Source organism: Bison bison, unplaced genomic scaffold (genome assembly GCF_000754665.1).
Source record: "Bison bison bison isolate TAMUID 2011002044 unplaced genomic scaffold, Bison_UMD1.0 scf7180017864144, whole genome shotgun sequence".
Classification (NCBI taxonomy): domain Eukaryota; kingdom Metazoa; phylum Chordata; class Mammalia; order Artiodactyla; family Bovidae; genus Bison; species Bison bison.
Window position 1 is genome coordinate 1,460,278 of NW_011494716.1, and position 13,752 is coordinate 1,474,029.

At 47.4% G+C, this 13,752-nt stretch overlaps 1 protein-coding gene across 1 annotated transcript in view; it reads right to left on the reverse strand.

Moving 5' to 3' along the window:
- Positions 1-13,752, reverse strand: part of ADCY9 (adenylate cyclase 9) — a 113,198-nt gene that overhangs the window by 28,761 nt on the left and 70,685 nt on the right. The window contains exons 3-5 of the mRNA XM_010840395.1: positions 5,733-5,837; positions 4,983-5,200; positions 419-521 (exon numbers count right to left, since the gene is read on the reverse strand). Coding sequence (XP_010838697.1) covers positions 419-521; positions 4,983-5,200; positions 5,733-5,837 — 426 coding nt within the window. The remainder of the gene's footprint in view (positions 1-418; positions 522-4,982; positions 5,201-5,732; positions 5,838-13,752) is intronic.

Consider the following 13,752-nt stretch of genomic DNA (forward strand, 5'->3'; position numbering starts at 1 on the left):
ATCCCAGTGAGGTGGCAGGCCTGATTTGTGTCCCATCACAGTGGGAAGAAAGCCAACAGGGAACAGGGAGAGAAGTCCTCCTGGAGAACAGAACAGGTGGGGCTGGAGCCCCCCTCCCCATACTAGGCCTCCAGGGGCTGGAGCATGGCCGGGGAGCCTGGGCACCCACCAGCTGAAGGGGAAGGAGACCAAGAGGTGACAAGCTGAGTTGCTGTAGACAGATTTAGGGTTTTCTCCTTTGTGGGGATGAATTCACATACAGGTGAAATTCAGGGCTTACATACAGACTGTGGGAGATCAAAACGAGCCTTCAAATTCCTGTTGCTCAGGAAAATGAAAAATGGCTGCCCAAGCACAAGACTGAGAACTACTGAGTAAAACCGGCACGTCTTTAGTAAAATTATGAGGAAACACACACCTCTTCTTGATAGCTGGTCCTGTAGGCCCGCTCGAGCTCCGGATCCAGGAAGTTCAAGCTGAACTGGTTAATGGGCGGCTTAAAAAAGTAGTCTTTCATCAGGCTAGAAGAGATGATAAATGCAATCAATCAACGTGCAGCACAATCGTCACACTTATTCTATCAGAGGATCACTGTTAGCTACAGAGATGCCGTTTGTGGAGCATGTCACAAAGGCTGAACCTGAAAGTCACGGCACAATAGATACTGCTCAACCACCCCTTTAGAACTCTCTGGAAAGTCCTTCGTGCTTCTACACAGAATCCCATTTCAGGCTGCACCTCCATGAAAGAATGCCCATTCACCATAAATATAACACACAGCAGTAGAACTGTGCTTTTGAAAACATCTTCTGGCATCCAGAATTAGAAGGAGGCGGCAGCTTTTTCTGTTCCATGAAACGCTCCCCTCTGAAGGACCAGCAGGTCCCTGCGTGGATCGTGCTTATGTGGATTCGGAGGCTTCCTTGCACACATAATTCAGAACCGGCTGTCCTGTCACTCAGAGCACTGACAGTAATTACCACTGTCACCGCTAACAGGTTGTTATCACAAAATTGTGTTTACAGTCAGTGTAATTTTGGAGCCGTTGTCACATATGCAGATTGCGTGTGAAACCTGAAAAATGATAATGCTCGATGATTTTAATAGCAGAGAAATCAAGCCTGCTTTACGTGGTTCTCTCATTCTTTTACGGATGGCTAGCAAATAGTCATATCCGTTTTATCCTGCAGAAAATTACTATAAATCTAAGGGGATGTTAATATAATTTTAAAATGAAAATATAGCTGTGGGCTGTCTCTCTGCTTCACACAGTAACTGCCAGAATGATTAAAGCAGATTAAGTACACGAAGTGCCCATCAGGCGCCCAGCACACAGCAAGGGCCACTACACGTCGTCCTTTCCACGCTCAGACGACTCCTGGTGATAAGTGCGAGATTCCTTATGGCTCTCAGGTTCAGCAGAGGAAAAAACACCACCCCCAAGTGTTGACTGCCCCTCCATCTTCCCTTTCACTTGGTGAGTGAGGACAGAGGGAAAAACAACAAAGCGGCTACAAGGAGGAAACGTACTGGCTGTATTTCTGCAGTCAAGAGGCAAAGTGAAAGTTGCTCAGTCGTGTCTGACTCTTTGCAACCCCATGGACTATACAGTCCATGAAATTTTCTAGGCCAGAATACTGGAGTAGGTAGCCTTTCCCTTCTCCAGGGGATCTTCCCAATCCAGGAATCAAACCCTAGTCTCCTGCCCCTGGTGGCTCAGCTGGTAAAGAATCTGCCTGCACTGAGAGAGACCTGGGTTCAATCCCTGGGTTGGGAAGATCCCTTGGAGAAAGGAATGGCTACACTCCAGTATTCTGGCCTGGAGAATTCCATGGACTGTATAGTCCATGGGGTCGCAAAGAGTCAAGAGGCAGGATCCACACTGTAAGCTGTGCTGCTTGTTTGAGATGAATACCGGGCCATCCCACTTCTGGGAACAGGGATGAGCTCATGTTGGATCAATCCTTTCTCAGATAGCGACCACACACCCTGAAGTGTTAGTCACTCAGTCGTGTCCAACTCTTGACAACCCTATGGACTCTAGCCCACCAGGCTCCTCTGTCTAAGGGATTTCCCAGGCAAGAATTCGGGAGTGGGTTGCCATTTCCTTCTCCAGGGGATCTTCCTGACCCAGAAATTGAACCTGAGTCTCCTACATTATAGGCAGATTCTTAACCATTTGAGTCACAAGGTAAACCCTGAACAAAATATAAAAACAACTGAAAACACTGGCGATTAGCCTGAAGCAGTAAGTGGAGCTACACCTGGAAGAAGTTGAATTTGGGGGGGGGGGGGGGGGGGGCGGGTTTCATCTGCAGAGAGCCATTAGTCAGCACCATGTGTAGGATAGCTACAATTCAGATAGAAAAGCTCCAGTCTCACTGACTTGGAAAACCAGGAGAGAGAGTTCAGCATGCCCACAGATGGAAAATGAGGTTGGGCATCCCAGAGGGAGAGGACCCAAGAAGGGAGAGCCCTACATTCTGCACACAGGCTCTGCTCCCATCTCTGGCAGACCCTTGAAACGCACATGTGTGCAGCCAACTCTAAGCAGCCTAATAAAGGCAAAAAGAATAGCTGCTGCCCACCTCAGGGGAGACAGAGTTTGGCATTTGAGTTCAGATCACTTATCTGGCTGCTGAAACAAACAAAAAGTTGATACTCTTCAAAGGAATGTAACAGAATGGAGAGTTTTGTATACAATGTGCACAACATAATCCAAAATTACTAGACAAGCAAGGAAACAGGAAAACATGGTCCCTCCTCAACAAAAAGCAATCAAAAAAGACCAACCTGAGGTTACCAAAAGGTTGGAATTGGAGGTGGTTGTTTATAATGTGTATATATATGTAACATGTGAAAACCATAGCATAAAGGATGAGAGGAGAGGTAATGTACCTATACTGATAGAAGATTTCTACATTTAAAGTGAAATGATACTATATTAACGATAGGAAGACTACAAAAATATAAGACTGCCTAGAGCAACCACTAAAAGAAAAATAATGCAAAGAGGTATGGCTAAAAACAAAGTATATTAAAATATAATAAAAAGGCAGATATTGTCAGAGTGATTTAAACAGCAAGACCCACAGGAGATGTATTTCAAATAATAAAGACCCAGGTTTTAATTTTTTTAAATGGAAAATGATATAGCATGCAAACAGTAGCTAGAGTGACTGTTAATATCCAGATAATGCAGTCTTCAAGACAGAGTATTACTAGGCACAAAGATGGACACTTCAAAATGATAAAAGGATTAATTACCAGGAACATATAACACTCACAAGTGTGTATGTACCTAAAAAAGGGCTTCAAAATACTTGAAACAAAGAGACAGAGACACAGACAATTCTGTGCGATAGACACAGACAATTCCATAACCATAGCTGGGGATTATTTACTATCGCAATAATTGATAGAAATAATAATCATCTTATCAATTATCTCAATAATGGATAGAAAAACCACCCACATTTTCAGTAGAGAGACACATGATCTGAACACTGCTGCCAATCACCTGAATCTAATTGAGGTTTATGGATTGCAACATCCTGAGAATGCAGAGTTTTCATTCTTTTTAAGTGTGTTATCGTACGTTCACCAAAACAGACCACATGCAGAAATCACAGAACACGTTCTAATGAATGTAAAAGGAATGAAGTCACATAGTGAGTGTATGCCTTTGATTACAATCAATCGAACATTAATAACTAACATATCTAAGTACCATTTTTCAATAAAAGGAGCCAGGGCTCTTTGGAGAAATAGCTGATGCCTGTGCTGGGGCAGGGAAAATATAAAATGAGTTGTTGTGCTGGAAAGTAAGAAATGGCTCAAAACAAATGAAAGAGCTATGTCAAAAGGATGCAAGAGCCAGCCTGAACGGGGGCTTCCCGTGGCCAGATTCAGGATGACTAGGGCATCACACTCTTTAGGACAGTGATCAATGATGCCCTGTTAAGTAAAACAGTACTCCATGCGGGTTTACATGGATCTCTATGTCCACACATGGAGAGATTAAGTGGTAAGTGGGGAGAGGCTGTTCACTGCAGAATGCCAAGTGTTAAGTGGAGAACGTGCTGTCAGTGCTGCGGCAGGACAGTCGCCATGCTGACCAGCACAGTAAGGACTATTACAGGCAAGAGTCATCAGTGGAGATGAGTCAAGTGAAGTGCGATGAAGAACAGGATCTCTACATGATGCCATGGGTGGCTGACTAGTCACAGGGAGAAAACAACAAGCACAGACTGCAGAAGCTGGCAACAGTCGCCCAGATGATCAATTTCACTGCCCGACGAAGGTCATCATAGTGGCGCCTTGGGCCTCTAGGGCTGGAGAAGACGAGTCCCCTCCATTGGGTGTGGACACACCCACAGCCCAGACAGAATCCTGAGGGATTCAACACAAATCCAACTTCAGGAAGATTTTATATAAGAGCCTGGCCTGCATGCTTCAAAAAGTCAACGTCTTGGAAGATGAAGGATGGCTGAGGAACTGCCCCCAGATTTGAAGATGGAAGAGGCCTGACAACCATGTAACACAGCGCATGATCCTGGATCGGGTCCCGGAACAGAGGAGAGGACATGCTGTCAGGGACGCAGGGGGCCACCCAACAAAACCGGGACAGGAACTGCAGCCTGTAACTATGATCATATACAAGAACACCCCTGTTCTCAAGAAATACAGTCTTAAGGGGTAGAGAGCACAATGTGTCCAACGTATTGCAAATGGTTTAGAAAAAAAAAAAAACACACATAATTTCACAGGGAGAGAAAAGAGGATGAAGCAAGCACGGTAAAATGTTAAACATTGGTAAACTGGGTATAAAGGGAATAATGGGAACCCTCCGTATTATTCACTCTGTTCGTTTCAAATTATTGACACACTGACACTGGAGGGGGCAAGGGGACTCAGAAAAGCAGCGGCGGCGGCGGGGGCGGGGGCAGTGCTTCTACCTGCAAGCCTTGGCTCCCTCTTACCTGTCTTCCTTGATAACGTCGACAAAGTGGGCATCCGTTTTCTCCCGGATGTTCTTGAACCTCAGCGGAAGGAGAGCCGACTGATCCAGGCTCACGCCTGCCCACCTGCCCTTCTCCTGTAAGATCTCGCACAGGGAGGTCTGACTGTTGGTGAGCTTCTCCTCCGGGGGAGGACTCAGAAGTCCATTTTGCGTTTTGGAGCTGGGTCCTCCGGAGGCCTGCATCAGGACAAGCAGGGCAAAAGCAGAGGCTGGTGTGTGGGCTGCAGTAGCGCCGTCCCCCCGACGCAGCCACACCAGAGGCCCCTGGACTGTGCCCCACACATTGCAACCCGCACCTCCAGGTCTATGTTCTAACCCGAGCAACCGTCTGCTTCTCCCCGTTCCCCCCAACTCCTCCAGGCAACCAGGACATGGTAGGGGCAGACTCTTCTCTCATCCTGAGGAGGCCCCTCTTCTCCTCCACATCCACCTTCCACCAGCCACTGAGTCCAGCTTCTAGCCCCAAAGAGCCTCCCAAACTCCCCTCAGCCACACGTCCTCAGGTCTCACTGCCGTCAGGGAGTCCCACCAGGTCAGCATCCATCCTGCTCTTTATCCGTCTGTCCAAAACCCAGAGGACTAGAAGGTGTGCAGTGATGTCACCCAGGAGGAGTTTCCCTCAGAACTGAGAAGCTGACCCGACAGGACGTCCCCTCTGGTGGGCACACTGAGAGAGGCGCTGGCAGGGACCAGGGCTGAGAGCCGGTACCTTGGCGCTGTTCTTGGGCTCCTCCTGACAGCCGTTCTGGACCGCTCCACCTTCTGCACCAGCTTCTGGCTTGGGAGTGAATGTGATTCCGCACGATGGGCAGGTCTACAAGAAGAGCACAGAGCGTAGAGCTCACTCGGGCAACACAACCTCACTATGTGACTCAGATGAGTCGGCTGCTGTTGCAATCTGTCACACAAGAAGGGCACAACCCAACGGAAAGTTTACCAAACGTCTCAGGACAAGTTACAAAGGAACAGGCAGCGTGAAAATGGAAACACATCCATACAGAGGCCTGTACGTGAATGCACCCTAACAGCAGCTACTCTTTAGCAGAAACAACTCAAATGTCCATCAGCGGGTGAATGGATCAATGAAATGGGGGATGTCCAAAGAACGAAACATTATTCAGCTCTCCAAAGGGATAAAGCCCTGATATACACGACAAAATGCATGAACCTTGAAAACTCGCTCAGTGAAAGCAGCCAGACACAAAAGGCCACATATCATAGGACTCCATCCACATAAAATGTCCAGAAGAGGTGACTCCACAGAGACGGAAAGGAGACTACTGGTTCACAGGAATGAGAGGCATAAGGGGATGCAGAGTGACTGGAATGGGTGTGGGGTTTCTTTCCAGGGGAATGAAAATGTTCTAAAATTGACCATGGCGATGGCTGTACAACTTTACGAACATACTAAAAACCAATGAATTAGATGCTCTACAGGGTGAATTTTATTGTATGTGAGTTATATCTCAATACAGCTCTTGTTAAACTAGCCGCTAACCCACACTTGAACCCTAAGTGAAGGTTCTCAAGCTCCCTGCGAAGGTGGGCTGTTCTTGTAAAGCAGAGGGACGAGCTTACAGACCCAGCCCTTCTCACACATTTGCAGGAATTAGCTGACCTCGAAAAGACTCAACACTGCCGGGTATGATATTGATACCACACAGGGAATATAGCCTGTAGTTTACAATAACTACAAAGAGAAGATCACCTTTAAAAATGTCAACCGCTATACTGTATACCTATAATTCTTGCCTGAGGAATCCCATGGACAGAGGAGAGTGACTAGCTGCAGTCCATAGGGTCACGGAGTCAGATACAGCTGGAGAGACTTAGCATGCACAACTTATATCATATCATACAACAACTATACTTCAATTTGTAAACAAGTACTGACCGGGATAGTATTATGTTGGCCAAAAGGCTTGTTTGGATTTTCATACCTTCGTGCAGAAAAACCCAAATGAACCTTTTGGCCAACCAAAAAGAAAGGGCAGGGATTTCGTTTCTCACAAACTAGAGTTCAAATCCCTTTTCTTTTCTGGGGGAAACTGTATTGATTCTAAGTTTAAAACAAATGAAACAGAAACCTTAGAGAAAAATGTCTGCCCTGATGGAGATGTTCTCATATCTCTACATTCCCTTGATCTCTTGGGGGAGCCCCTTGTGCTCCATGAGGGTCTCACCAGGTAACAGTGGGCGGGTTTGATCCCCTGCCCCCTAGACACACAGCAACTTGAACTATTTGCCTGCTTTGTTTTAATTGGATTAAAACACCCTACATACTGGGTTTTGTCAGGCACACAAATTCCCTCTGTGAAACGTTTGCTAGATCATTAAAGGCCTGTCTCTCCCCTTGAGCAGCTGTCGGCATCTCTGACCCCAAGAAGCCTTGGCTGGGGGCTCTGGGGGCATGCCTGAATTGAGCAGCTGACATGCAGGGCAGCCTCTCTGCAGGCGCAGTGGGTCAAAGCCACTGTTCTAATGACAGCAGCTGCCAAGACATGGAGACACCTCAGTGCCTAGGACGTGCCAGTGCACCCTGTCAGGTGCTTATCCATGCGACACCCGTGATCTCATGTGCCTGATCTCTGTTAATCCTCCTGTCACTGCTGCGAGGCAGAAGTGACTGGCCACAGTGGGGGGTCCGACCACGGGGCTCCTGACCCCTGACCACCACGCAGCAGCCTCTCTCTGCCTCTTTTCTTGGCACAAAGGGGACCCAAGAATAATCCTGGCACTTTGATCTCCTCTGCCTTGTTCTCCTGAAGTGACCTGGGCAGTTATAGCCACCTCCTGGCTCCTTTAAGTGCCACCAAGGGAAGATTCACCAAGACCTGCTAAGGTCCCCGGGACAAGGGACTGTTCGCACCGAGCAGTGTGCTGGCTGTTGCCCAGGAAACCCAAGCTCCCATGGAGAAGGCCAGGAGCAAGCTCTGCATCTTCCCAGATTACCCCTCGGCCACCCGCATCGGGACGAGAGCTCTGGAGGGAAGGTTGTAACTATTTCTCTAACACACTTGGGTGCCTCTGTATTTGTTTTTAACACATTTCACATTTCAACGCACACACCTTATATTCTCTTTAGAATGAATGGCATGGAGCTATAAGATAGATTTTTCTTCAAGGCTACTTCTCTTCACAAGATAAAACCAGCTCTAAGCAAGAGCTGTCGAGGAAGGGGAAGGGGACATGGAGACCTCTCTTCTGAGAATCAAGGAGAAAACATGAGGAAAGTCCTGCTTTGCCTGCTCAGTCTCAGCAAGCCTCCTAGGACCAGGAGAAGTGTCCCTTGCCTCCTAAACTCGAGACGCAGGTAGAACAAGGCAGATAGGAGCACATACACAGCAAGAGCGCACATGACCCACAGGGGCCTGTGCTGAGTCCTCCCAAGCACCTGGGTAACACTGTGATCAGCCCATTTCCCACCCGAGGGCACTGAGGCACAGAGAGAAGGGACTGGCCCAGAGTCACAGGTACAGACCCCAACCACACATGTGACACCTCTGGGTGAACAGGGGCCACCTGCCATGTGGGGCAGAGGCTCCCCAGGCTGCAGCCTGCCACTGGAGGGCCAAGGCACCCTCCCCAAGCTAGTGGGTCTGCACAGGCATGCACACTCCCAAATGGATGACTGCTGTTAACAAAATCCTAGAGAAAAGTAGAAGCCAAATATTAGAGGAAGACAGAAGCAGTAATTATTACAGAAAATGAAAGGCATCCAGAAACAGTAAGAACAGCAAGCGGACAGCCTGAAAATACTGGAGGCAAAGTAACAAACAAAACACACATCTGTAAGAACCAGGCGCAAAACCTCCAAGTCATGGAGTGCAGAACCCTGGAAACCTCCTCAGGTTTCTGAGCCCTAAACAACCACTGAGTTTAATGACCGAGGCTGATAAGGCAAGAAGAGTGTCATTGTGCTATGATAAAGTTCCATCAGAAAGTCAAAGTAAGAAAATATTTGGTATTTGGGGAAATTCCCTACATGTGCGATACTCTACTACCTGATCATGTCAATTAAATGAAATGGACTAACCTTCCCATTTCAATTCATGTGTAGTGTAGTATATAACAATAATAACTATATTTATAACAAAACAATACAAACATAATATTTTATATGTGTATACTTAATGTTTTACTTTGAAACACTTTTAGACTTAGACAATTCAGAGAGTCCCATACAAAAACCCGAGCTGCACTGACAGTTAGTATCTTACATGAACCGTGGTCCAGTTATCAAAATGAAGAGCTTAACATTGGCACCATACTATTAACCACACTGCAGATTAAAAAATATATATACTGATTTGTCAAGATTCATTCCACTATTTGCAACAGATTTGCTTTGCAATTTATGCAAATTCAAAATAATTGGGAAAAAATACATGCAAATTCAAATATTCAAAAACATTCAAATTAAAATATTTAAAATACATGCAAATTCAAAATAATTTGCATATATTTTACTTAATTGATTTATTTTGGCCATGGCACGTGGCATGTGGGATCTTTGTTCCCTGACCAGGGATCGAACCTGTGGCTCCAGCCGTAGAGTCCTAACCACTGGGAGTCTTAACCACTCTAGGGAAGTCCCTGATGCAGTTTTCATTCAGACGTTCTTTTCCTGTTCCAGGATCCCATGCACATTTAGTCTCCTCCAGTCTGGGACACTTTTGATGAGTTCTGGCCCTTGAACTTGGATTTATCTAATGTTTTCTCAGAAGTTGGTGGAGGTTTGGGGTTTGAGGGAAGAATCCCATAGAGGGGATGCACTCTTCTCTGCACATAACATGCGGTAGTGGGGGTTGGTTCCATTCATTGTGATGCTAACCATCATTGAAGGTGGGCTCTGCTAGGTTTTCCACTGCCAAGTTACTCTTCTTCCCTTTATCTGTTCATTTATTGGCTGAGCTGCACAGCTTGGGCGATCTCAGTTCTCTGACCAGGGACTGAACCTGGGCCAGGGCAGTGAAAGTGCAGAGCCATAACCACTAGGTCACCAGGGAACTCCCTCAATATCCTTCCCTTTAAAATGAATAACTACCTGAGGGGAGATGCTGGGAGGCTATGCAAATGTCCTGTTTGTCCCTAAACTTTTATCCACTTCAGTTAGAACTCACCAATGGATCTTGCCTGAAGCAATTATTACTGTGATGCTCTAAAGCTGATTTTCTTTCATTCTTTTTATAATCTATTAGCTGGAGTTCTACAAGGAAGAGCTATCGATTTATACGTGATGTGCTTCCTCCTAATTGAAGGAAACATGCACACGACTAAAACTATAGATGCAACTTGAAAAGTCCTTTTAAAAAAAAACAAACAAAACTTACTTTGCATCCACATTTCAGAGCCAGCATTCAGATCACTATTTACTTATTTGTACAGCAGGTTCGTGGAGGTACAATTCATGCTGTATCTATCCAACTCACCATCTAAGGTATATAATTCGTAGTCTTTAGTATAGTCACAGAATTGTGCAACCATCACCACCAATTAACTCAGACAATTATTTACAATAAATACTTTATGTCTAAACTGACGTGAGTTCGATCCCTGGGTCAGGAAGATCCACTGGAGGAGGAAATGGCACCCACTCCAGTATTCTTGCCTGGAAAATCCCATAGACAGAGGAGCCTTGCGGGCTATTGCCCATGGGGTTGCGAAGAGTCAGACATGACTGAGCACTCAGGCACAAACTACACACACAGATAAAGAGAAAAGTCTATTACCTTTTCCATCTATTGATACAATGAAATAAAAGGCCCTCACGTCGGATTGAGCCTATTCATAATGATTTCACATATAAATAACAAGGAGATAAAAGAGGCGATCATTTTCTTAGAGTCATTTAAAAAGCCACAGCAACTGAAACAGCAGGGTGGTCCCAGGTGTGTGTGTGCATGCTAAGTCGCTTCAGTCATGTCCGACTGTGCGACCCTGTGGCCCATAGCCCTCCAGGCTCCTCTGTCCATGGGATTCTCCAGGCAAGTATACTGGATTGGGTTGCCATGGTCTCCTCCAGGGATCTTCCTGACCCAGGGATTGAACCCACATCTCTTGCCTCTCCTGCAAAGGCAGACAGATTCTTTACCACGAGAGCCATATAAGTATAATATAACCCTTATGAGCTGGAACAGGTCCTCTCTGAATCGCCCCTACGTGGGCAAATCCACACCACTAGCCTCATTACCAACTGCAAACAGGGAAAAAGGCCCCATGAGAACACGCCCTGGGTTCTGAATAAGGGACTGAGGCAAATGCAAGATCAGCCAAGCAGGTGCCTCCTGGGGAGGCCTTTCAGAGGCGACATAAGATGTTCTCACAGCTCATGGGGCTCAGTGGGTGAGTGCCAGCGCTCTATTGTGGGGAAGGGACAATATGGGATGCCAGAACCTTCCTGAGCAGCATCACTCACAGCCAGTCACTCAAGCCAGTCACACTGGGTGTGAAGGGTTCCCTCTGACCTAAAACCTCAGGGCCGAAGCCCCTGACCTCTGACACCACTACTGTTTCTTAGCAGGTCATCACCGTACTCAGACTATTTTATGAAATATCAGGTGGCGATTCTCTAGCTGTGAACTGGCTGATAACTTACAGACACATGGGGTATGAGTGACAGGAGCAGAAAACAAGAGCTCTGCAGGCATTTGCCTTGGTTCTGTTCAATTCTGCCCAGGCTTCCAGTGCAGCCCTCAGTCTAGCTCTGCAGAGTTACAGGTCTCTGTGCATCATCAAAAAGTTAAAAAAGCCAAAAGGAAGCTGTACTTATCTACTTCATGCTAGGCACCGTGCTAGGCACTCAGGAGAAACTGAAGTTATGTAACACACGGGTCCTGCGTGCAAAGAGCTCACAGGAAGGTGCATAAGAAATGAAAGCATACATTTCAGGTTGCGTGTGTTATAACCAAGTGGTACAGACTAACTGAGCTAGACTTCAGAGACACGGAGGTGGCCTTGCTAGCTGGAGGAATCACGGGAGACTAAGGGGGCTGCAGGGCGACAGCAAGAGGGGAGTCTGGGGGACAAGGAAGCAAGCGCGTCACAGGAGAGAGGCGTGACAGGACCAGACGCGTGGATTCACTCCCTGAGAGTTTATGCAACCCCTTTCCTCTAAGTCCTTGGTTCTTCCTTGAAACTGCAGCTGAGTCACTCTAACACCGAGTTCCCCTGCTGAGTTTATGATCAATCTCTCTATCCAAAACCTTACTCCCCTTCCTGTGCCCTCTGACCTCGACGCTGGGCTAACTGAACACGCCTCAGCCAGCGTCAGGAGACTAAGACGGTGTTGCCGACAGCATCATCAGCGCGTTGCGTTGCTGCTGTCGGCGTCACCGCCAGGTTGCTTTTTCCAGGGCAAGATGAGCCACAGACCCCAGCCATAGGCCAGCAGGGACCCCAGGCCAGAGAATCACGAGCCAGAGCCATCCTGACTCCTGAAACCACAGTTAAGAAATGCCACAGCATGACGACTAACTCCAGCTTCGCTAGTCTTCCTCTTCAACTCAAAGACCAAGCGGGAGTGGTCTGAGGCTCGTCCCCCACCGCATTGCTTGGCACCTGCAGATAAACCCTGACTCTGCTGCAGACACAGGGTCCTTGGGCTTGGTTATAGAACTCCTTCCACTAGACAAGCAGGCTGCCAAAAGGTGCAGCTTGAAAGAAGAAATCTGTGGTGAAGAGGCCAGAGAACTCTGCATACCATTTCTGGAGACCTACCCATGCACGTTACTGTGCTAAAGCTCTGAGCAGGCCTAGAGCAAAGAGACACCTTCAGTGTCACTTAACCCACACTGACTTGACTGCAGAACACTTTTTCCATACTTGACACCTATGCCACCCTGAGAAACTACTGCTTGAGGGAACCTACTTGGGGAAACCCTCTCTCTGACAGGCCCCTTAAGCTGGGCAGGGTTTCCCATGTTGGGCGGGGGTCGGGAGATATAGGGAGATAGAAATGCCCACGGGAGCCAACTCTTGATGGCAGCAGCAACCAAGGGAAAGAAGCCTGTTGACAGAGAGAGTCTGCAGATCCTGGGAAAGGACAGGGAGGAACTTGTCTATGACCCAGCAAATTACAAAAGCTCACGGTAGTGCGGATTACACCAGCGACAGGCCAGGGACCCACGTGAGGCACTGCCGGCTCACAGGAGGAATCCTCCCAGAGGCCTGGGCCCAGTGAGTGCTCACGCACTTGTGCCTCGTTCACAAACCCCTACTGGAGGGGAGACCTTGCCTGCCAGATCATAATCAACGTATTCTTTACAGCAGACCTCAGCTTTCTGCCTTTCAAGTCTAGGATGACAGTTCACAGGGACTCACTCAGGTCCCCGGAGGGTATGACTCTCAGTCACATGCCCTCACCCTGCTGACGCCCAGAAACCAGGGCCCAGAGCAGGGCTGTGAGGAGGGACCCTGAGTGGCAAATCCTGGCATGCAGACCAGGCCTCCTGTCTCCTCCTGCTCCTTCCACTCTGTGAATCTAGGAATGCTACCTTCAGGGTGTCCTCGTCTCAGGATGGGGATGTCCTGTTCTCCTCCCAAAACTAATTTGAGAGGACACTTCATATGCTCTCATCGTCCCCTCCGGGAAGGGGCACAGAGACCCTTCAGGGATCACAAGATTATCTGGAAAACTTACACATGGCAACAGAGTATGCTAAATTGCTTTTGCCTAACCAGACCCAAAATACGTAAGTACATAAGTAGATTTATAACTAGAATAAAAA